Consider the following 23,908-nt stretch of genomic DNA (forward strand, 5'->3'; position numbering starts at 1 on the left):
GGAAAGTTCCATTTGTACAATATGATAAAGTGTGAATATACAGAATAATGGAAATTGGAAAATAAAAATAAAAATAAAAAAAATAAAGAAGCGGATTGTGGAAGCAATTGTTTGTGACAGTCGCTCCGTTTCAGTTGAGAATTATGGAGGAGTACAAAATTGCAGATATTGTGTAGTTTAAAAATGCAAGATCAAACTAGCAAAAAATAAAAAACAAGGTGTTTTGGTGTTTAGTAGACTGTTGTTGTTGTTGTTCTTATTGTTGTTCTTGAGGCTGTGGTAGATATACCAGTCCTACTACATCCAACACTAGAAGTGACAGATGTTCGTGTAGTTTCAAACAGTTCCTGATGATGTACAATTGGCTAAACAGAACAAATATGCTTCCATGATGGGGACCATTGAATGAAGGAAAAAATGTATACTTACACTACTTACACTACTTACACTAACACTAATAAAGACGTGTAAGTGTATCTGATGTTATAAAGTAAGTCTCATCGGCTCGTACATTCTACCTCTACTTCCATTCTCCACTCCTTATTAAACAGTACCTTCAACTTGTCAACATCTTCTTTTGTTGAAACTAAATAAATAAAAAAAAATAAAAGATCAAAACTTTCGACATTAGTCAAGCACAACCACATTCTGTTCAAAGGTAAAATAAACTCTGCTCTACGCGACAACACGAGGGGAGTGTGAGAAGAAAATAAAGTTACAAAGAAAGAAAGAGAGAGAAAGAGAGAAAGAGAGAAAGGAGAGAGAAAAAGAAAAAGTGAGAGAGAAAGAATAAAAGACTTATTCAACTTTCAGTCACTCCTTTATCACACATCACAGAGTTGGAAACAGACCACAGAATACAAAGCATTTGTCTTTTTTACAAGGTTTATTCTTTCTTTCTTTTTTTATCATCATCTTTTTTTGCTTTTGCTTTTGCTTTTGCCCTTTTTTGGAATCATCTTCTTGTCCTTTTCTTTTATCACCAGCTACAACACCAGCTTCTTGAATCAGATTTGGTAGAGGCAACACTAGTATCTGTAAAGAATACAGAAACTGTCATTTGCATAACTTAACAGTCACTCATTTTACCTAATTCCTTGCTCCTGCCCTCCTTCGCTCCTTCGCTCCTTTTATTTTATATAAACAATATACACCATGATGAATGTTGACCAGGCAGCACCACCACAATACCAACCACCACCATATCATCAGCAACAACTGCAATCACAACAACCACAACAACAACCACAGTCTCATCCTCATCCTCCTGCAACTTCCCAACGCCAGGTCTCATTTAATGTCTCTGACCACTACCAAATCCTCGAGATTGTTGGTGAAGGTGCTTATGGCATAGTCTGTTCTGCAATCCATAAACCATCGGGCCAGAAAGTTGCCATTAAGAAAATCGAGCCATTTGAACGCTCGATGCTTTGTCTTCGTACATTGCGAGAATTGAAACTACTCAAACACTTTAACCATGAAAACATCATTAGCATATTGGCCATTCAGCGCCCCTATAACTACCAACAATTCAATGAGATCTACCTCATCCAGGAATTAATGGAGACGGATTTGCATCGGGTTATTCGCACACAAAACTTGACTGATGACCATATACAATACTTTACATACCAAACATTGCGAGCCTTAAAAGCCATGCATCTGGCCAATGTCTTGCACAGAGACTTGAAACCAAGCAATTTGTTGCTCAACTCCAACTGTGATTTAAAAGTTTGTGATTTCGGTCTTGCCAGGTCGATTGCCCTGACGGAGGACAACTTTGGGTTTATGACTGAATACGTGGCGACTCGATGGTATCGTGCACCTGAGATTATGCTTACGTTCCAAGAATACACTACGGCTATTGATGTCTGGTCTGTTGGCTGTATATTGGCAGAGATGTTACTGGGCCGACCGCTTTTCCCTGGAAGAGATTACCATAATCAGTTGTGGTTGATTATGGAGATCTTGGGTACCCCAGATATGGAAGACTATTACAATATCAAGAGCAAGCGAGCTAGAGAGTATATCAGAAGCTTACCATTTTGCAAAAAGATACCATTTAAAGAATTGTTTCAAACAATGGGTAACCAGGGCCAAGTACCGGTAAACCCCTTGGCGATAGACCTTTTGGAGAAGTTGTTGATTTTCAATCCTAGCAAGAGAATAACCGTTGAAGAGGCATTGCAGCATCCGTATTTGCAACTATACCATGATCCAAATGATGAGCCTAGAAGTGAAAAGATCCCCGAGGACTTTTTTGATTTCGACAAGAGGAAAGACGAGTTGAGCATTGAAGAGTTGAAGAAGATGCTTTATGAAGAGATTATTCAACCTTTATAAGATGATAAGGGCATTTATCTCGGAATGAAACAAAGAGTATAGAGTACAAAAGAGAAACGGGAACAAACAAAATTGGAAAATACCTCTCTCTACTAAATATATGTATATATATATATATATATCTAAAGATCTACCGCAATATATTATGGTACAGAAAACATATAAAGTATGTATTTCATAGAAAAAAAAATAACAAATACTGCTAATAAAAAGACTAAACTAAGAACTATAAATCATCTCTAATTAAAGGTAAGAAAGGAAAATACAAAAAAAAAAGGGGGACATGGAAGAGTGGCGAGAACAACAATGATACTAGTGTTGTTTGTTGTTAAACAAAAAAAACTATTTTCTCGTTGCTGTTGTTGCTGTTGTTTGATTGTTTGTTGTTGTTTGATTGTTTGATTGTTTGATTGTTTGATTGTTGCTAAACTATTATATTCCCTTTACTTCTTTTTGCCAAAGAGTCCTCTCTTCTTCTTTTGTTTCTTGCCATTGTCAGCCTGTAATGAGGATGCACTGTAGTTGCCTGCCTGGTATACTGCTTGTTCTTGGCCCTGGTGGTCATCGAAATTGATAACTGGTCTTCTCATACCCTCTCCATTTTGTTGGTCTTGTGCTGAACCGCCTTGCAAGTTATAGTATGGGAAATCCTCGTGGAATCCCCATCCCAACCTACTACTCTCCAACTGGTCTCTGTATGTCACATCACCGGTGATTGCATATTCAAAGCCTCGGATTGTATCCAAGGGTCTTTCGTTTCTTGAACGTGTAGGGTTTGACATATCGGTTTGCCTAATGGGCTGGCCAAAGATATCTTTCAAATCTGTTGAATCCTGCGACAAATATGAAGGACGTCTATTGTCTACTCTGTTTGCAGCTTGCTCAAATGGTTGTTCTTCATTGACGGCAGTCAATATAGGATCATGCATGTTTGAAGAATGGTACTTGTAATGTTCTTCATCCTTGGCGGAGATTTTGATGTTGATATCATCAGCGTTTTGGGGCGTCTTGTTGGACGATTTAGATCTGAAGATAGCCATGATGTTGTTGTTGTAAATGTAGTTGTAGTAGTTGTTGTGGTAGTAGTTGTTGTTAATAATAATAGCTAATGGTTGTAAATTGTTTGTTTCTTTTTTTTCTTGTTCTTTTCGTTTTTACCTTTGGGGACTTTGAGGGGTTAAAATATGTACTTGCGTGAGATCAAAGTGTGTGACGTTTGCAAGCAAAAAAAAAAAAAAGGGATAAAAAAGGATCAAAGGGAAAAGCGGGAGTGGAGGACAAAGAATTTTGAAAAAATTAGATTAAAGTCGACTGTAAGTTGCAAATGAACAAACTAATATAGTCTCTTTGGATACTGGGTTGAAAAAGAGGTAAGTTGAAAGGAATCTACAAAATAGTAAATAATAGTTGCCAATATGGAAAGGGTGTGTTGAAAAATTTAAAAAAATAAAAAAAATAAAAAAAAAGAGGTTGTAATTTTTAGAAAGCAGAAAGCTGGGAAACGTAGAGGGAAATCAAATGTAAAATGTAAATATGAAGGAGTATTGTAAGACATAGACAATGTGAATACTATTGAGTTAAAGATCAGTTAATAAAATATAATACAATATAAATATAAATATAATACAATATAAATATAAAATTGTAAGTAGTGAGTGAATATTGAGGGTCGTGTACTTGTGGTAGATTAACAGCACAGCCTACTCTCCAAACTTTCCCAAAGCTTTCCCAAAGCTTCCCAAAACTTCCCAAAAGTCAACTCAGCCACTCAAGTTCTATTGTCCTTTTAATTCTACTATTACATGATTATTAGTACTTGCTTCCATTCAGAGTTAAATCTTTAAAGGGATATACTCTGGAACATTGAAAGGTTTTCCCTTAGTCTCTAAGTAGTAACTTATAAAATGAAAAAAGAAAAAAAGAAAAAAAAAAAAAGTTATCTACATTGAATTCTTTTATTCCCATTTTTGCTTTAGATTGAAGAAGGAAGGAAAGATGGAAAGGGGGAGGAAGGAAAATAGACAGGGTAAAGAGAGTCTCTTGCTTATGGTTTGCAGAAATGCCATTCTTTCTTTACCTTCTTCATCTGCTTCTTCCTCTTCTTAAATGATTTTTTCTTTTCACCTCCGGATGTTCCTTGTGTATTCCTTAAACCTTCCATAGAATATATATTTATTACACCTTTCTAACCTTGTAAATTCATCTCATATATCTAATAAGCGCAAGACCTTAAACTACAAGAGATATAGAACAAGTGTGCCTTATATAGAGACACTGCCACCGAGGCAAAAGAGGTTAATTCTTTTTATTTTTGTTTCTTGGTGATGCTTACAAAACCTTTCATTATTATTATTATTTTCTTTTTTTTTTTTAAGACTAAGTTTATAATCTCATTCTTTCTCAACCACCACTACCACTACCACCCACCACCCCTTTCGCATATACCGTGTGCTCTCTCTCCCCCCTTTTGCAAAATAAAATAAAGCAAAAAAACGAAAAAAAGAAAAAAAAAGAAAAGAGTGTGTGCGAGAATGAGAACAAAGGTGTAACTCAGACGACTAGTGTGTCTCATCCACAACTCAAATTGGGTCCATCATTGAATAATGGATCTGATCTATATCTAGCTATCTTTGTTGAGAAATATCTAGTTGCAACAGTTTACACAATATTTAAGAAAAGACCATGTGACAAATGAGCTCATAGCACAATTTATAAAGAAAAAAAGGTAGAATACTTATATCATAATTATGCAACGCTAATCACCAAATTGTTCTTTCTAAATCTTTTACACTACACATTGTTGGATGACACTTTTGCAAATCAACAAATTCCTCTCCAATTTATTGTTTTTCTTTCTTTTCTATTTTTTTTGGCATTGATTTGAGTAAAAAGATTCATCAATTTATAACCATATAAAAAATATCACGTGATTGGAAGTAACGTTGTTCAAATATAATGTATACGAACAAGCACAATGCTTTAGTATACTAGACTCAATTACAACATAGTAATAAAACTTTGTGTTTTTCTTTTCTATTTCAATTCGTTACTGACTCCTTAAAGGAACATTAAGTTTAATCAAAGCACAGGTAGTTAGCTCTAGACTTGACTGTAAATAGTGTTTTTTATTTAGCTCCTATCTTTTTTTTTTGCAGCTAAATGAAAAAGAGAGTATTGATATGTGCAACAGGTATCTTTGTATTCACTCAGTAGTATTTGCGACAACATTTTACGACAAAATTTATCAGAATACGACAACCATCAAAACACTTTGTGCCTGAACTTTATAAAAACATTTGGCTAGAGAAACTCCTTTAACCAAAATATTGTATCTTTTTGTGGATAATCATACACATTTTAAACAAGATAAAAGAAAAGCCAAAAAAAAAAAAGAAAAGATTATATTCATTATGGCATCTACAGAACTACAACAAGGACAGTCAGGTACACCGCCGAAATCTTTGACTACAACAAATGATGAAGCAGCAGCAGCTGCTGCTGCTGCTGCTGCTACTACCACAACTGATGGTAGTACTTCAGTTGGAGATCCAACAAAAGCTTCACAGAGTCTCCCGCATCCACTTCCGCCACTCCCAAAACCTAGCCCAATCCAATTCATTTCTATTATATCGCGAACTGATAGACCATTATATATTCAATCTTTTCTATCTCCGCCCAATTCATCGATCAACTCAACCGATCCACAATCCATGAACCGATTCCTCAAATTTAACTTTCTTTCACATATGGCGTTGGATATATTCTCTTCTCCTACATCATTGTCACTACGTCAAGAACAATTTGGAGAGAATGCAGACAATGACAGTAGTGGTGTGTTGCAACTATTTATCCAGGACCAAGTGATTGTTTACGGCTACGAATCCAATAACGGATTAAAAATAATTGTTGGCGTAGACCAAAGCATACAAGTTGAAATGAACAAATTACGACTGTTGATTATGGACGTTTATCGATTATACTTGAAAGTGATTTGTAACCCATTTAGAAATTTTACAAAGCCAATGAATGGATATCAAAGTATAGAAGTGGGAGAAGGGGAAGGAGAAGGAGAAGGAGAACAAGATGAAGAGGAGAGGATATTGTTGAAACTGGGTAAGTTTGATGACGGTATTAAAAAGTTGGTTTTGAAATTTAAGTAACCTATTTGCAGATACATCCTTTTTTGTCGAGGGGGGAGAAGGGGGGGGTAAATTTACATTCTTTTAACAATTTTTTTTGACTCTTATACTATTTATATATTCTTCCATGTGTATAATCTTGAATTTACTCGAGGTTATCAATCATTTTTGAAAACTGAGTACCAGTATATCATTGATGGAACTAAAAGAGATTAGGTAGCGAGAAATATATATATTTAGTGTATTGCAGTTGCACACTAGCATTTCTAAACATTGGTATGTCATAGATTACAATCTTACAAATGTTCAAATGTAAAATCATATCACAATTACTTTATTTCCTTTTCCATGTCCATTCCCATTTCCATGTTCATTCCCATTCCCTTTTCCATTTCCATCTCCTTTATTTCAAAATGACATTTGCGCCTCTAAGTTCCAAGTAGTTTTGGTCCACACCAGGTTGGATATTCTTTATAACTTCTTGGTATATCTCCACATTATGGAAACGCAACTGGTTTGCCGGGTTCTTGTACTTTCCTTCAAGACCAGTGATATCACAATAATGCTTTTTAGGCAAGAGCGATGGTGGTGCAGTAACACTTAGGTATGTAGGCTTGTCTGTAGGTAAATTTGGTTTCGATTGAATATAACGTATTTCATCAGCAATGAGTTGTCTAGCTGGCTTATAGCGTCGACTACCAACGGATTTCCTATGTGGATTCTGCTTAAAAGAGTGTGGTTTTGTTGTTACTTCCAGTAGTGCGTGTAGTTCGAGTGAAGCTTGTGCAGACATTTTTAGTGGTTGGCGTACTGGTAGTAGCTTTAGTTGTGTGTTCCTCAATACTTTCAATTCATTAAAGGATGTTTTTGTCTTCTACCTGAATGGGCTTTCTTACGCATTGTAATGACCAGAGGGGGGGAGAGAGATAGAGAGAAAGAGAGAAAGAGAGAAAAAAAAAAAGAAAAATAAGATTCGAGTTATATCACCTCCACTTTTTACATCTTTTTTTTTTTGTTTCTTTTTTTTTTTGCTCTATTGCAAATATATAGTTACCCCGGGTACCTCCACAACTTGACAACTCCCAACAGGCTCGGTATTTCAAATGGATACACAATTTATAGAAACATAGACATTGTTATAGAAAGTCAGAAAGAAAGGAATATATATTTATATATATATATTTAGATCAACACTCGCTAGAATCCATTCATTTATTATGTTATTGAGCACTCCACATTTTGCACAATCTCGAATATTGCATCGGCATCTCACTATTTCGACCAATCTCAATGCGTTTAAAAGTCAATTAGGTCAAGTGCATCTATTTCGTGGACCAATTAATTTTCATATACAATGCAGGTCGCAATCCACATCTTCTTTAGATCAAGCTTCAGCAGCTGAAGCTTCAGAAAATAATTTAGCTAATTCTGCTACTTCGACGAATCCGGTACATAGTTCCAAAGAGACACCGCTTGCATTGTATGAAAAGAGGGTTTCGAATGGGAAATTGCGCGATGATCCATACCAAAGGAAAATCATCACTTCGTTATCGGTGCTTCATCAACTGTTGGCAAACTATACTCCACCTAAAGTGTCAATTCCTACTGCTGCTGATTTGAAACCCAAGAATAATGGGTTCCGTTCTATTGGCAAAGTTTTTTCTTCTTTTTTTGGCAAGAATGGTGAGAGCGGTGGAGGTACCAGTGGTTCTGCAACTGCTACTGCCGAAGTGATTGATTTTGATCGTGATTATAGCAATGCCAATGGAGTGAGAGGTATTTATTTATATGGCGATGTGGGATGTGGCAAGACAATGTTGATGGACTTGTTTTACCTGACTATTCCGCAACATTTACCCAAGATGCGTGTGCATTTCCATCAGTTTATGCAGAAAATACACAAGAGAACGCACCAGTTGAAGGTTGAGAATCGTAATCCAAGTGGCCACGATGAGATTGATGTGATACCTATCCTTGCGGCGGAGATTGCTAATTCTGCTACGGTGTTGTGTTTTGATGAGTTTCAAGTGACTGATGTTGCTGATGCCATGTTGTTGCGACGGTTGATGATGATGCTCTTGTCGCCGGAGTATGGTGTTGTTTTGTTTGCCACGAGTAATCGAGCACCAGATGATTTGTATTTGAATGGGATCCAGCGTGTGAGTTTTATTCCGTGCATTCAGTTGATTAAGCATAAATGTCGTGTTATATTTTTGAATTCGCCAACCGATTATAGAAAGATCCCCAAACCATTGAGTTCAGTATATTATTGGCCCAAACCGGGTGTTAAATGGGCCAGTAAGGCTAATTTGGCCAATTGCAAAAAGCACGTTGATACGTGGTACGAGTATTTTAACCAAGGAAATGAAGATCATCATCATCATCATAATAATAATAATAAAAGTAATGGTGAAAGCCATCTGCTGTTGCTCGAGAAAAAGACTGATTATTCGCTTGATGTTTGGGGAAGGAAAATACATGTTCCTATTTGTTCTCCTCCTAGAGTAGCGCAGTTTACGTTTTTTGAGTTGTGTGGTACACCAATGGCTGCTGGTGATTATTTGTGTCTTGCTGAGCATTTTCTGGCGTTTATTGTTACCGATATTCCGTTTTTGTCTATTAATGAGAGGAATCAGATTCGGAGGTTTATTACGTTTCTTGATGCTGTGTATGATGCTAGGGGTAAGATTGCTGTGACTAGTGCTGCACCGTTTAAGGATCTATTTGTTGAGCCTGAGCAGTTGTTGGTTTCTGGTGATCATTATGAGTTGATTAATAAGAAGCAGAAAGAGGATTCACAAGAGAATGTGACAAAGTCAAATACAAAGTCAAAGTCAACTTCAAACTCGCAAACTGAAGATAGTTTTGCAGATGATGAGTTGGTTACTAAGCATGGTTTTGATAAGCTGATTGCTAAGAAGGCTAGTTTATTTGTGGTTAACGATGAAGAGAAGTTTGCTTTTGCTAGAGCATTGAGTCGGTTAGCGCAGATGAGTACTACAGAGTGGATTGATCAAGATTGATCAGGATTGAGCAGGAGAAGGTAGTTGAGGTGATTAGACCAATATCAATAAACGCTATATTATTTATTTACTTACTTATTTGTTTTATAAGAGAATTAGTTAAAAAAAAGTTGAAAAGAAAGAGAGATAAACTTTTTTCCTGTCTCTGGTTTTACACATATTCTTATCTATATTTTTAAACAATAGCATGTTACAGTATTTTTACAATAGTAAGAATATAAGGGTGAGTTCGATATGGATATGGTTATATACAGACTGTCCTTTTTTTAGTTGTATAGTTGAATTATATAAATAAATAAATAAATAAGAAGATAAAAAAAAAAAGGAAAGGTTAAATTATGATATAATTATATGCAGTACTATACTATACCAAAAGAAAGAAGATTAAGCTGTCAAAGTATATAAGTGAAGGTATAGGAGAATAAAGCTACCAAACGTCATGAAGTATCTATATGGATTTCCGCTCTTTTTCGTCCACCTACTTCCTTCAAACTTCCGAATCTAGCAACTATTAGTGGTCCCCCACTCTCTCCTCCTTCCCCCCCCCCCCCCCGCCCCAAAGAAAGAAAAAAGAAAAAAAAAAAAAAAAAAGAAGTTGCCTTCACTTTGTATATGGATTTATGCAGGCATCATAGCAATCCCAATTTGTTAGTATTAGTATTCACTATGATATAATTCCATGTTTCTATCTTTTTCAACATTTTTTGTACAGTACGAGTATGATTAGCAAAATGTTGTCTGATCAATACTAGAAAAAAAAAGAAGAATAAGAAGTAAATAAGAAAGGAGGTGTTGATTACAATAGAATGAAGCAACTATATCGTATCAGACAACTAAAATTTCTGTAAATTTCTTTTTTTTTTTTTTTTTGTTCTACACCAAATTCCTCGATCGAGAAAATTGTTCTACTACTACTACTAATACTACTACTGCTACTACTACTGCTATTCCCAACTGCATCAACATCGTGCACAATAGCATTAGCATTAGCATTAATATTAGTGAATGGCAATAGCAATAGCAATAGCAATAGCAATAGCAATGACAATCACAATTGCACATGAATGTACTATTGGAATTTAATACGAGATTAATAGACTATGAAAAAGTGAGAGAGTGAGAAAAAAATGAAATTTCAAGAGAATCACGATTATCTCAATTAGCAAACATTTGACAAGATTTCAATGTTTATTCTTACCAACACACACACACACACCAACGCGTCATAGGTTTCGTAATAATTTTGTGTCTCGTGATTTCTATGGAGAGAAGAATGAAATGGAATAAAGAAGAGATTTGTTTACATATCTGTTGGTATTTGTTTTGTGGGCTAAATTCACATTTTGTCAATGTAAAAAAAAAAAGAGAAAAAAATTTGGGTAAGCATAAACTCCATCATAATTAGTGGATACACGTCAAAATTTTACTTACTGTTACTGTTAGTGTTACTGTTAGTGTTAGTGTTGTTGTTGTTTTGGAAATACAGCTCATAACGTTATATGGAAAGTAATACAAAAAAAACAAAAAAAAAAAGAATAAAGGAACAAAGGGTACTACTAGCTTTCTCTCTTTCTCTGTCACAACTACATATATATGTATATACAACTAGAAAGATGAAATTGGTCGTGTAAAAGCTTGAAATTCAGTTGGTAGCGTCTTATTCACAGACACACTGACACAGAGACACAGAGACACAGAGACACAGAGTCTCCTTAATTTTGATGCAATACTAAATTCCAACTATTCCTTTTAACTCCTAATGCATTCTTAACACCACTCTCTTCTTCTTTTCTTTTCTTTTTCTTTTTTTTTTATTTTTGGGGGAGTTCCCTATTTAGTCTGGATCCGTGTCTAAAGTGGAAAAAAACACCTTTTGCTTTTGCTTCTGCTTCTGCTTTTGCTTCTGCTTTTGCTTCTGCTTCTGCTTTTGCCTCTTCTCTCTCTATGGTGGTGTATTATTGTCTATTGTTTATTGTTATTGTTGTTGTTGCAGAATTGCAGTAAACATTGCTTCATCCTTAACATAATCTTCATTCCATTTCTTCTTTCTGTGTATTCTTCTTCTTCTTCGTCACAATCTCTCAAAACTAAAAAACACCCTTTCACAATTCTTATCACCTATTATCCTTAGTATCTTCCATTTTTTCTTTCTTACTTTTTTTCTTACTTTCTTACTTTCATCCAACCATCACCAACTTTTTCTTTCTATTATATCTTTCACATACCACCAGAATCAGAGTATTTACTTTTGCTCTTGCCACAATTCAGGTTCACAAAACAAAAGGACTTTCTTTTCTTTCTTTCTTTCTTTTCATAATCATAATAATACTATTAATAATAGATACCAGAACGGTTTAAGTTAAATAAAACCTTGGAGAAAGAATAAAGAATCAATATTAAGAAAATAGAAAATAGAAAAAGGTAGTAACCTCAGATCTTTAACCATCAATAAAGGCTGCTGCTAATACAGGCTAACACAGGCTAATACAGATTCATACAGATACATACAGATACACAGTCAATCGCTATCCACTCTAAAAACAATTACCACCCAATTTTTTTTTACAACCAAAAAATTATAATTATCAATATTATTACATCCTTGGACAAATTAAGCAGTAATTACCATCACAATTACCGTTTTTACCTAAACCCCCTTTCCCCTTTCCCCGTTTCCCCTCCCTTGCCTTTGCCTTTGCCTTTGCCATTGCCTTTGCCTTTACCAGATCTCATCAGATTTTAGCAATTGCAGAGTAACTTGTTAAGGGAAACAGAATCTAAAATCCAACATTGAAATCCTACTTTAGTACCAAATCACAACTACCACCACCACCACCACCAACATATATGGTGAGCTATTAGAATACACATCAGTCACTCGCTTATAAACCAACACTTGCACCAAAAAAGAACAAGTTAAATACAGAACAACTTTACATTACTTTACAAGAATCAAAGAGAATAAAAGAGAAACGTTAATACTATGTCGATTTCATCTGTGGGTAACGACCACAACTTATATGACGTCCCCTTGAGTGGCAGAAAAATGGGCAAATGTTCCACCACCCCAAAGAGAGTATTATCCCTATCCTCATTAACCACTTTAAACGAAGTATCATCAAACACAACAAATACTTCAGCAAAACAACAAACAAAAAACACAACTACTACTAGTAATACAAAAAGACCAGGCGACTACTATATCCAAAAAATACACTCTAAATCAGCCTTGAATCTACCCAAGAACCCACCACCACCATTACCTAATGCAACTGCAATCAGCCAGCAACTGCAACTGCAACTGCAACTGCAACTGCAACTGCAACTGCAACTGCAGCAACAGACCTTTAAAAATAATAGATTGTCACAAGATTCACTCATGTCGAATCAATCCTCCGTCTCAGACGACCACTCGTCAATCGTATCGTCACAGTTTGACACACCAGCCACAGACACAAGCTCAACTTTCCCAATACATAACGGATCAATGACAAAACTACCCTTTACTGTAGATACCAGACACAGCTCCATGACATCAACATCAACTGGCGCACCATCCTTTATGGAAATGGAAAGCAAATTTACTATGCCATTGGGAATGACTTCGGGAATGAATTCAGGAATGACTTCGGGAATGAATTCAGGAATGACTTCAGGAACACCAACAGTTGGAAAGACAAAAAACTCTATTCCAGTCAACACTAGACTGCAGCAGCAGCAACAACTGCAACACCACTTACAACAACTGCATCAACAACAACTGCAACCACTGAGTAACATAAATAACAAAAGTAGACCACCACCCCTGCTAAAGGCTGCATCCACTACAAATATTGCAAGACACGTTTCAACCCAACCAGTACAACAACACCAGCAACACCAACCAGTTCCAAAAACGAAAAGATCATACTCGGTCAATACCATGCCCACTTTAAACAGAACTACTTCTTCAGCTTCAACATCAAACCCATTAACATTATCAAGAACCAAGTCAAAATACCTCTCGTCGCAAGAATCAAAAGAACGTAAACTATTGCGTAAAAAGAAGTACGAGGAAAACGACGATGACGAAGAACTCTTATCCAACGATTTGGACAACCTTATATTCAATGTACCGGTGATCAAGAACCAAAACGAATTGTACTCTTTGACTAAAGGCAGTCAAAGCCAAAGTCAAATCCAAAGTCAACTCCAATTGCAAAATCAAGGCCAAGGTCTTGGTCAAGGTCAAGGTCAAAGAAAACTGAGTAGAAGTGGCTCTTCTTCGTCGAGCATAAACTTGAGCAGCTCAACTATACTTTCACGTAACGATTTAATCAATGACCACAATGACAAGTACAATATAAGACCATGTCCATTACCAGGGAAATTGGGCTCAACATCAAGTATCCCACACTATATCAACACAAGCATCAATGATGATAGTATATTGGAGGAAGAAGACGCAGATGAAGGAAGCGAATATGACGATACAACAATGACAATGACTACAGATGACTCCATTATTGCCAACAACATTACTGAATTTTACAATCAAAGAAGTGCCTCAGTATCCAAACTCATCAAATTATCAAGAGAACAAAATGTGCTTTATAACCTCCCCTCCTTTATCAAATCGCAATCCTCATTGGACGATTTACATCTCATTTCTCCCGAAAAACTCAATTTCCTCGACCAAACAAGACCCATTAATTTACCCCCAAAATCACCTTCAGACAAGAATAAACACAACAAGCAGTTTTCTTCAGCCATTGATATGTTCCAAGTTTCAATGCAAAACGAAAATGATTCCAGAATGAAGATAGAACAATTAAAGTCAACACAATCACAAGAATGGATCAATTTGGTTGATTCGTTTATGCAATTGGACAATAAGCAATTCAACAAAAAGTTCACTGCTGAAAAAAACAAGATTAGAAAGCTTGCTTGGGACTGTAACATTCCACAAACGCATTGCTTTAAATTCTTACTAAAGATTCTTTCAAACAATTACTCATCACAAGATTCACTAAACACTATTTGCAACTCATTTGAACTATTTGATCAAAAGTTGAAAACATTGAGTCCGGTAATGAAGCAAAATAAAGACCATGAATTTAACAAGATTGTTGAGAAAATGAAGATGCAACCTTTGGTGAAACACTCTGGTGTTGACCATAACGAGTTCAAATCTAAATTGATGCATTTGTTATACATCAAAAGTATAAGTGAATCTGGACTTGCTGAAAAAGATTACCTAATGATAACCATATTGTTGTGCTTGTTTCCTCAAGAGACTAATGTTGACTTGTATTGCTTGCTTGAATTAGTGCAACATGAGGTTTTGGATGCAAAATTCTCACAGCAAAAACTAGGAACAGGAAAAAGTTCAACCTCATCAAGTGTAGTTGTTGAGGAGACTAAAAATATCACTTTGACGCATTTGCTCTTGTTGATTTTGAAATTCAATGACTGTCAAAAATTGTCAGCCTCGGCAATGCACCAGCAATCACAGCCGCAACAACAACAGCAACAGCAACAGCAACAAGTGAAATCACTGACACCTGTTTCAAGTCCAAATCCACAAAACGATGTCTCTGCCGGTAATGACACTGTTGTTGGTGCAAGTCTTGAGGTTGTAATGAAACTCATTACACTTCTTGTGGTCAATTCACAGAGCTTAAAAACTAGGGAAAAGAACAATTTGAAATTGTTGAAACTGTTTAACAAGACTGTGTTTGTTAATTACCATCTTGGATGGAACTCATTCGAAGAGTTAACAAAGAGCGATGGCCAGAGTAACGAAGGGATAAGGATTAATTATTGTGCTGATCAACTGGCCAATTTGGATAAATTTATAAAGAGATGGTGTCATCATCATTTTGGTTGAATATAGAGGTTTCGTATATCATTCATTTGTTTATTAGTTTATTAGTTTATTTGTTTGTTTGTTTCTTTTATTTAACAATTTTATCAATACATATACATTTTGCATTTTTTCTTTTATTCATCTTTTGTAAAAAAAAATTTTGGAAGAACAAAATACAAAAGGAGGAGTGCCTATAAACATTATAATTGTTTTATAGCTTATTCATATTGACAAGCTAAAATCCATTTTCTGCTCTAGAGTTCTTGAAAACTGTAAGAGAGAGAATATTGAAAAGCAAAAAAAATAAAAGTTGATGCAAAAAAAATCTCCCAGACAGGGAATTGAACCCTGGTCTACCACGCGACAAGCGGTAATTCTAGCCACTAAACTATCTGGGACGCTTTTGTGATTGACACATACACATTGTTGGTGTAGTAAAATCTGCTTAAACCTTTCACTATTGAAGAAATTTGTATTACTATCTATCAGTCAAGAATTGGTCTGCAATGTGACAAAAGTTGGTACATATATATGCTGTATGTATGGTTAGAGTTAACTACCACTTACTATTCTATAACCATATTCTTTAAAGCTACTCAAAAGAAGATGATACAAAAAAATTCCCTCATTTTTAAGATTTCTCTCTTATTTCTTTAATTTTTTTTTAATTTTCGCTTGGAGTTGACCCAAAAAAAATTTGAAAAACATCACCATACATCCCGTCAGGTATGATGTTCAAAGTTGACCTAAATGCATTTCCATTTTTCAACTATACTATTTTATAAAACTAATATACCATCTAAGCCTACTCAATTTTTTCCTTTTTTTTTTTTTTTAAAAAAAAGTTTCATCGAATTTGTTCATTCTCAAACCTTTCTTTTATATCCTTTACTCGCTCTACATTGTTGATGAATTTCAACTTTGTCATATAGATCCTCCAAATCTCCTGCCTTATCAAGCTGTCGTTGAAAATCAACAACGCACGCTCATATATGCTTAGCGACTTGTCTGTTTGTTTATGAGTCTCCAAAAACAGAGCATATTGCATCATGTCCTTTGCTGAAGCAATTTTGAGTTTAATCATTTGTTCAAAAGCTTCGATTACTTGATTAATGTATCGTAAATTCATCAAACCACTGTCTTTTTCATTGCTACCTTCTTCTCTATTTCCACTATCAACGCCAGCATCATCATCATCATTATCGTAATCAATAAACGATTCAAGTAAATCAATAAAAAAGCTCCACAACTTTTTTGACTTTGTAATTCGTTTCCCAACCGTTATCGACGAATCGAAATAACTAATTGGTTCCTTCTCTTCTTTGTACATTATATCGCTCAATACTTGTATCGCTTGCTCTTCTCTGAAAAAATCACTACTCAATCTGAGCTCACTCCAATATATGTACAAATCAGCAAGTTCATCCGGATGCGGGAATTGTGACTGAACTGCTTTGCTAATAATTAGATCAGCAGTTCTAAAGTCACCCGAAGAGGAATAGATCTGGGCATACATTTTCCAAATGTCCGATAATTTGTGTTTGCAGTTGCCGGGGATCTTTAATGGATTGATAGATTTTATAGCTTCAGCAATAGTTTTAATCTTTTCACTTAGTTGTTCTTGTTTATTATAAATCTCAATTCTCGTGAACCAAAAATCGACATTATTGGTATCTTGTCGTAGTTGCACATCATTAACATATAGCTTTCGACTGTTTAGCAAAGTTTCATACTCATCAAGCAGCTTCGAAAGCAATTTCGAGTTGGTTTTGGACTCAACAGCAAAAAGTTTTTCAAGCCGTGTTTCCTCATATTCTGCATATTCGTTAAACACATCTTTAAACTCTTCTATTGTGTTGCACTCCTTAACAAGCTCGGAATAAGCTTTCACCACTTTTTCCTCATTTTGCTGGTTGTTTGTTTTTAAAAACTGGATTAGCTTTAGTTTCAAGTTTATAGATTGCTCTGGATATTTTTGTAAAAATTTGTTGATCAATTTATTAAAGTCCTTTTCCTGTGTTTTACTATTTTTTTCGCTTGATATAAGAAAGTCCAAATATTCAAATACTAATTCAATCTTCAGTTTGGGCAATTTCGCATGGACGTACTCATTTGAGTTTACTATTGTTGAATACAATCTTGCAACATTTTTCACGTCGCCAAACTCTTTTAATTTATCAATAAATTCAAGCACATTCATTGACAATGATTTATTTCGCGAGTCAGCAACATTTTGTTGATGATCATTTACTGTTCCTTTGAGTATCCTTGGGTCAATGTATTTCATATATCGCAAGTATATATCAATACCAGCTACACCTCCAATTGTATTTGCAAATTGTAAGAAATACGGCCAGACCTTACCGTGCTCTTCGATTGGCAAGTTTTGCAAGCACTGGTTGAATTTTCGTCGTATATAAGTTACTTTATCAATATAATTCTCCAATAGACACTCAATAATTATTTGCCAATGACCATATGATTTGGGTAAAGCATCAACACATTGGTCAAAGATGGAGAATTGGTCTGCCGTAGATAAAAGCGCAAGATTATCCTGATTAGTGATAAGTTCAAGGTATAGGGTCCATAGCAGTTTATCATTGGGTAGTGCCTCGACAGCTCTGTTTATAATAAATATTCGAGATGCAAATGGTCCATCTTGATTAATTTTGAAGTTGTAGTATGAATGCCATGTCTCAGAATTTTGATTATCCTTTGCAAGTTGCTCTTCAAACGAGATATCTTTATCACTTAGCAAACCATCCAACATTAATTGTTTGTAACTCGCCGTTTTCCTTAGTTCCTTGCTGCTTGTTGCTTGATTATTACGGTAATCCTTGGTGATTGTACTTTTATATTATTTATCTTTGTCTTTTTTTTGTATTACTATTCTCTTCAAAATTTTGCAACAGGATGTTTTTAAAAAAAACCACATCCCTTTTTTTTTTTTTTTTTTTTTTTCGGTTTTCTCCTTCTTCTCGTTTGGCCTTAATCTGATTCTTTTAGTCGCGGCGGGAATTTGGTGAAGCAAACGAAGAACGGAAAAAAAATGAAACAACAGAAAAAAGGAAAGCAAAGAGAGACGCAATTACATTGATAACGAGCGTGTGTTGAACGAAACTCTTTTTTTTTTGAAACTCTTGTTCAATTATCCATTCAAACCACTGTTATTTACCAACACATATAAGTACGCTTACAAATTTACACAATCCAAACCTAAACCCAACCCCCTTCTTTCTCACTTCCTTCTTAGTCTATTCCTTTTTTTGTTCATTTTCTTTTTTTAATTTTCCCCTTTGCTTAGCCAATTCCTCACTTTTTTCATTTTATTTTTCATTATTAATATTATTAATATTGTTGTCATTCACTTGTTGATATATAGAATCACACACACATAAGATGTCTGGAGCTGGAAATCGTGAACAGGTGTTCCCCACACGTATGACACTTGGTGTTATGAAAACAAAACTAAAAGGTGCACAACAGGGCCATTCGTTGTTGAAGAGAAAATCCGAGGCATTGACCAAGAGATTTAGAGATATTACACAGAGGATAGATGATGCCAAAACCAAGATGGGCCGAGTGATGCAGACTGCTGCTTTCTCGCTTGCCGAAGTGTCATATGCTACAGGTGATAACATTGGATACCAAGTTCAAGAATCTGTACAAAAAGCTCGTTTCACAGTGCAGGCCAAGCAGGAAAACGTTTCCGGTGTTTACTTGCCTACTTTTGATAGTCATATTAACGAGGATATCAATGACTTTAAATTGACTGGATTGGGTCGTGGTGGACAACAGATTCAAAAGGCGAAAATGGTGTACACGAGAGCAGTGGAGACTTTGGTTGAGTTGGCTTCGTTGCAAACTGCATTTATTATCTTGGACGAGGTTATCAAGGTGACCAATAGAAGAGTTAATGCAATTGAGCATGTGATTATCCCCAGAACCGAAAACACCATTGCTTATATCAACTCAGAGTTGGATGAATTGGACAGAGAAGAGTTTTATAGGTTGAAGAAAGTGCAGGAGAAGAAACAGGAGGCAGCAGCGGCAGCCGAGGCGGAGGATAAATTGGCATTGGCTGAGGCCGAAGGTGACACTGATGTCGGTGGAGTGACACGTAATGCAGAGAAGTTGGACATCAAGGCCGATGCAAAAAGTACAGTTTTGGAAGAGACCGAAGACGATGTTATTTTTTAGTTCTCCTTTAGCAATTAAACTCTAGAAAAAAAGAAAATGAGATGATTCTATTAGTTAATTCTACTGGTCAAATGTATCTTGATTCTATCATGTTTCTACTTTATGTACATCTTTATTTAATTATAGTTCTACTTTGATTTTATTTTTAAAGGTCTATTTTTAAAGGTCTATTTTTAAGTCTATTTTTGAGTCTATTTTTAAGTCTATTTTTGAGTTTATTTTTAAAAGGTCTATTTGAAAAGTCTATTTTGGATTCTATTAATAACAAAGGAAAGAAAAGAGGGGGGATTGTAGTTGCTTATGGACATGTGTAACCACCATCGACAGCCAAGTTGGCACCTGTGGTGTATGTACTTGCATTTGAAGCCAAGTACAAGTAAGCACCAACCAATTCCTCAGGCAAACCTTCTCTACCCAATGGGGTCAATTGCCACCATTTAGCCTTCATGTCTTTTTCGACAAATTCAGAGATATCGGTTGCAATGTATCCTGGCGACACAGAGTTGACTCTTGCGAATGGGGCCCATTCTACAGCCAAGGACTTGGTCAAGTGGGTACAACCTGCCTTTGCAGTGTTGTAAGCAGCTTGCAATTGTGGCACATTAACAATCGATCCAGACATGGATGAAGTAATAATCAATGAACCTTTACCATTCTTTTGGAAAATCTTACCCACGGTGTGTGCACAGTAGTAAACACCATTCAAATCGGTGTGGATAATTCTGTTCCATTTATCGTAGCCATCAACGTAGATTTCTGGTCCGTCTGTCCATGCAACACCGGCATTGGCGACAAAGACATCGATGGTGCCAAAATCTTTTTCTTGTTGGTTAATCACTTCAGTAACACTTTCGGGGTCGCTAATGTTACATTTGTAAGCCTTGGACTTGACACCATAAGTTTCAGACAAGTATTTGGCCTTTTCATCTGCTGGGTGAGAGTTATACCAGATAGCAACATCAGCGCCAGCCTGGGCAAATGCCTCGGCAACTGCCCAACCAATACCACCGGAGGAACCTGTCACAGAGGCAACCTTACCCTTAAGGGAGAACATGTCCAAGACATTCTTGGGGAGTTGTGGAGCTTTGGTAGGCAATGGGCCCAATTCTTCGTTTGTGTATGATTTGATTTCGCTCATGTTTATTGATTAATTGAATGGTTTTTAATGTGTGTAGTGGTTGAATAGAATAAAAGTGGAGGATACTAAGAGGGAAGAAATGAATAGGAATACTGCAAAAACATCTTTTGCCAACTTGATTCTTTGACCCACTATTTATATATCAAAGTTTTTTTTTTTTTCATTACCCTTTCAAGAGAGGGTGTCGCATAGCACTGTCACAAGTAACAAGTGTACGACTGCTGAGCATCGGTTTGAGCTGGTAGCTCACCGATACCAGCGGTTTGAGTTCGTGACTTGATAGGCTATATTCCAACTAAGTGTAATTGTCAATGATCGCACCTATAAAGGTCTCAATGCTCATAAGTTAAGAGAGTAAATTGTCTCATACAAAGTCACTAGTAAGGAGAATCGTGAGAGTATACACTCTGCACGTTCACCTAGTGATTTGTGTTCAATGTAGTTGACCGTATAAAATCTATATTTTACCGATATTTCTATATAATAGTGATAAGTTAATTTTACCACTTCTCGTTCCTATTTATATAAACTCATCTTGTTTGAAGTTTCAAGTTTCCTATGTCGTGCAATATTCTCCAAATATTCACTTAGCGGAAACGAGGGCACAGAGCGTCCAATGTGTGTCGCACTGTGACATCCTCCCCCCCTTCAGAGTCTGAATGAGCGATACGGCCTTATTTTCATTGCATTTCGGAAAAAATTGATTTGAGGTAAAATAACTGTACAAATTGATGATAACCGTTGTGGCCTCCCCCCCTGCAAAGTAGAAAATCATTTTGTAGTACTAAGCGGAGCGGCAACAAACGGTTTCAACATCTCCCTAGTATACTGACGTTTCATGGGAATGCCTTGGAGGTTACTAAGATAGTAAATCCTCGACAGCACCTTCCGGACAACGAAAGGACCCGACCAATTCAAGCCCATCTTGTTGGTAGCAGCATCGTAAACTAAGACTAAGTCTCCTTTCTTGATCGGTACATTAGTGTCATAACGTTTGTCAAAAACTTCCTTCTGATGATCCCGATCGCGGCGTTGAGTTTCCTTAGCAGAGTCTTCCTGTTGTTTACGGAAATAAAACTGACCAACGCGGAACTTGAATAGTTCGTCCTCCGTGTATTGTTGTATATCAGATGGTGTTTGCATCAATGATTGGAGCAGATTATTACCTTCAAATCCAAAAACCAAGTATTGTGGTGTGAATCCCGTACGTTTACGAACCGTAGTACGATCCACCCACAATGCAGCATTCAAAACTTTGCTCAAATTCTTATTCTCTGGAACCAGTTTGATGAATCTGATAAGTCGTTTGTGCGACGCTTCGATCATCCCATTCCCCTGCGGATGGTACGGTACAGAATAAGATGGAGAAATGCCATAATTTGAGAGCAATTGCTGGAGGACCTCATTGTGAAATTCACGACCATTGTCGGTTTTCAAAACACTAAAGGTTCCTACACGAGCAATAAAGTTTGAATAAATAAAGTCGGCTACTGCCTCTGCAGTAACCTTTGGTAAAACCTGAGCTTCGGGCCATCCCAGAAATTCGTCACGTGCAACGACAACAGTAGCGTCACGGAGCTTAACGCAGTCACAGACGATTGTATGAAACATACCAGCCGGGTAGTTCAAGTACAATGGATCCCGCTGCCTAGTTGCAGGTTGGTCCTTTTGACAATAAACACACCGTTTGATATAGTCGGCAAGTCTGCGATAGAGGTTCGGAATGTAGAATCCAGTATTTATTAGATTGAACGTAGTCTCAACTCCTGGGTGACCACGATCTCTATGAGCAAGATTGAATATGTGTTCAACCTGATTGTTCTCATAAACGACGCGTCGAGTGTATGAACCGGTCCGACCTAACTTGTAAAGGATTCCATCATGTAAATAGAACTCTAGTGCGCGGTTGATGAAACGTCTGGCGTCAGCAGGTGCGTTGTGCGAAACGGGAATGGTACGTGCCTCAAGGTACTTTCTAAGCGCTTGAAGTGGGATCTTCTTATAACTGTTATTAGGCTCAGCTTCAATGGTAACAACATTAACTTCTGCTAGTACTTTAGGATCCAACTTCGCCCTAAACTCGGCAATAGCTTCTCTGACCTCATAATGATCAGTCTGCGGAGTAGACGTGTGGCATCGGCTAAGAGCATCGGCAATGATGTTTTTCAGTCCATCAATGTGATGGATCTGATAGTTGAAGGTCCTGATGAAGTTCAACCATTTGTAAACCCGATTTACAAAGTGTGAATTATCGAGTGGTTTATTCATCACAAGGACAAGAGCTTTGTTGTCACAGTACAAATGAATGACCCCAGTAAATCCAAACAAGAGTGGATGGATTGCATCAAACGTCTTATAAATACTGAAAAGTTCCTTTTCGTAAATAGTATAGTTCTTTTCAGAACCATGGAACTTTCCAGAATAGCACAGGACTAGTTTCGATTCTCCAGCCGCATTGGTGTTTTGCAACACACCACCCCAAGAGTCTGTCGAAGCATCAGTGTGGACAGTAATGAGGTCCTTAAAATTAAGGGGTTGGAGAATCGGTTGGTTGGTTAGTACTGTGATGATTTGGTGGAAAAACCGCTTAGTTGTAGGATCCCAATGAATCTGATGCTTGGGTTCCTTCCTTGCTTGATTGACTAAGTTGTAGAGGGGAGCAGTCAACTCAGCATGCCCTACAATCAACTGTCGGTAATAATTGACCAAGCCAAGGAAACTTTCTAGCTGTTTGACCGTGTTAGGGAGTGGGTAATTCAATAATGCATCCACTTGACCCCTAATTAACGTTTTCCCTGCAGGTGAAATATGGTATCCAAGAAAATCACATTCAGGTACAGCGATCTTTAACTTCGCAGGGTTAATCTTCAAGCCAGCATTGGTTAGAAGACGGAACACTTCGACAATCTTATCTAGGTGTTCTCGAACCAGTGAGTCGGTAAGTTCATCTACTTTGGGACCCACGATGGCAATGTCGTCAATAAAACACATCACATCCTTCGCAACTGGGCTCAAAATCTTTTGTAAGATAGAACTAAACTCACTTACTGAATTGATATATCCTTGAGGAAGGACAGCATACTTCAACAAACCTAACGGGCTGTTAAAACTGGTAACATCGCTAGTAGCAGCATCCAATGGTATTTGAAAATACGCATTCTGCACATCAATAGTACTTATAAACCAACAACCACTAATCTCTGTAGTGAGATCATCC

The 23,908-nt window shown here is 36.5% G+C and overlaps 9 protein-coding genes and 1 non-coding gene across 10 annotated transcripts; 5 read left to right on the forward strand and 5 right to left on the reverse strand. All coding sequences in view use genetic code 12, as the record gives it.

The window, feature by feature from the left end:
* Window positions 1–1,155: 1,155 nt before the first annotated feature.
* CEK1 (mitogen-activated serine/threonine-protein kinase) lies at window positions 1,156–2,343 on the forward strand (the record flags this gene model as incomplete). The annotated part of the gene is made up of 1 exon (XM_001523121.1): window positions 1,156–2,343. One exon carries the CDS (start codon window positions 1,156–1,158, stop codon window positions 2,341–2,343), a length of 1,188 nt encoding a protein of 395 aa, XP_001523171.2.
* A 443-nt stretch (window positions 2,344–2,786) lies between these two features.
* On the reverse strand, window positions 2,787–3,383 carry PVL30_004471 (uncharacterized protein; the record flags this gene model as incomplete). Its single annotated transcript, XM_001523122.1, has 1 exon — window positions 2,787–3,383. One exon carries the CDS (start codon window positions 3,381–3,383, stop codon window positions 2,787–2,789), a length of 597 nt encoding a protein of 198 aa, XP_001523172.1.
* Window positions 3,384–5,753: 2,370 nt separating this feature from the next.
* Window positions 5,754–6,503, forward strand: PVL30_004472 (uncharacterized protein; the record flags this gene model as incomplete). Its single annotated transcript, XM_001523123.1, has 1 exon — window positions 5,754–6,503. The coding sequence occupies one exon, from the start codon at window positions 5,754–5,756 to the stop codon at window positions 6,501–6,503; it is 750 nt and encodes a 249-aa protein (XP_001523173.2).
* Window positions 6,504–6,885: 382 nt separating this feature from the next.
* Window positions 6,886–7,275, reverse strand: IES6 (chromatin-remodeling complex subunit ies6; the record flags this gene model as incomplete). Its single annotated transcript, XM_001523124.1, has 1 exon — window positions 6,886–7,275. One exon carries the CDS (start codon window positions 7,273–7,275, stop codon window positions 6,886–6,888), a length of 390 nt encoding a protein of 129 aa, XP_001523174.2.
* Window positions 7,276–7,772: 497 nt separating this feature from the next.
* On the forward strand, window positions 7,773–9,505 carry AFG1 (ATPase; the record flags this gene model as incomplete). The annotated part of the gene is made up of 2 exons (XM_061119574.1): window positions 7,773–7,776; window positions 7,872–9,505. The coding sequence occupies 2 exons, from the start codon at window positions 7,773–7,775 to the stop codon at window positions 9,503–9,505; spliced, it is 1,638 nt and encodes a 545-aa protein (XP_060975557.1).
* A 3,020-nt stretch (window positions 9,506–12,525) lies between these two features.
* Window positions 12,526–15,374, forward strand: SBE2 (uncharacterized protein; the record flags this gene model as incomplete). Its single annotated transcript, XM_061119575.1, has 2 exons — window positions 12,526–12,530; window positions 12,692–15,374. The coding sequence occupies 2 exons, from the start codon at window positions 12,526–12,528 to the stop codon at window positions 15,372–15,374; spliced, it is 2,688 nt and encodes an 895-aa protein (XP_060975558.1).
* A 305-nt stretch (window positions 15,375–15,679) lies between these two features.
* PVL30_004476 lies at window positions 15,680–15,751 on the reverse strand. Its single transcript has one exon. It is a non-coding gene; the product is annotated as a tRNA-Asp (tRNA).
* Window positions 15,752–16,200: 449 nt separating this feature from the next.
* SYF1 (pre-mRNA-splicing factor syf1) lies at window positions 16,201–18,123 on the reverse strand (the record flags this gene model as incomplete). Its single annotated transcript, XM_001523127.1, has 1 exon — window positions 16,201–18,123. The coding sequence occupies one exon, from the start codon at window positions 18,121–18,123 to the stop codon at window positions 16,201–16,203; it is 1,923 nt and encodes a 640-aa protein (XP_001523177.2).
* A 629-nt stretch (window positions 18,124–18,752) lies between these two features.
* On the forward strand, window positions 18,753–19,553 carry VMA8 (H(+)-transporting V1 sector ATPase subunit D; the record flags this gene model as incomplete). Its single annotated transcript, XM_001523128.1, has 1 exon — window positions 18,753–19,553. The coding sequence occupies one exon, from the start codon at window positions 18,753–18,755 to the stop codon at window positions 19,551–19,553; it is 801 nt and encodes a 266-aa protein (XP_001523178.1).
* A 298-nt stretch (window positions 19,554–19,851) lies between these two features.
* SOU1 (Sorbose reductase sou1) lies at window positions 19,852–20,691 on the reverse strand (the record flags this gene model as incomplete). Its single annotated transcript, XM_001523129.1, has 1 exon — window positions 19,852–20,691. The coding sequence occupies one exon, from the start codon at window positions 20,689–20,691 to the stop codon at window positions 19,852–19,854; it is 840 nt and encodes a 279-aa protein (XP_001523179.1).
* Between the last annotated feature and the right edge of the window lie 3,217 nt (window positions 20,692–23,908).

The sequence above is a fragment of the Lodderomyces elongisporus genome, chromosome 5, assembly GCF_030384665.1.
Source record: "Lodderomyces elongisporus chromosome 5, complete sequence".
Taxonomy (NCBI): Eukaryota; Fungi; Ascomycota; class Pichiomycetes; order Serinales; family Debaryomycetaceae; genus Lodderomyces; species Lodderomyces elongisporus.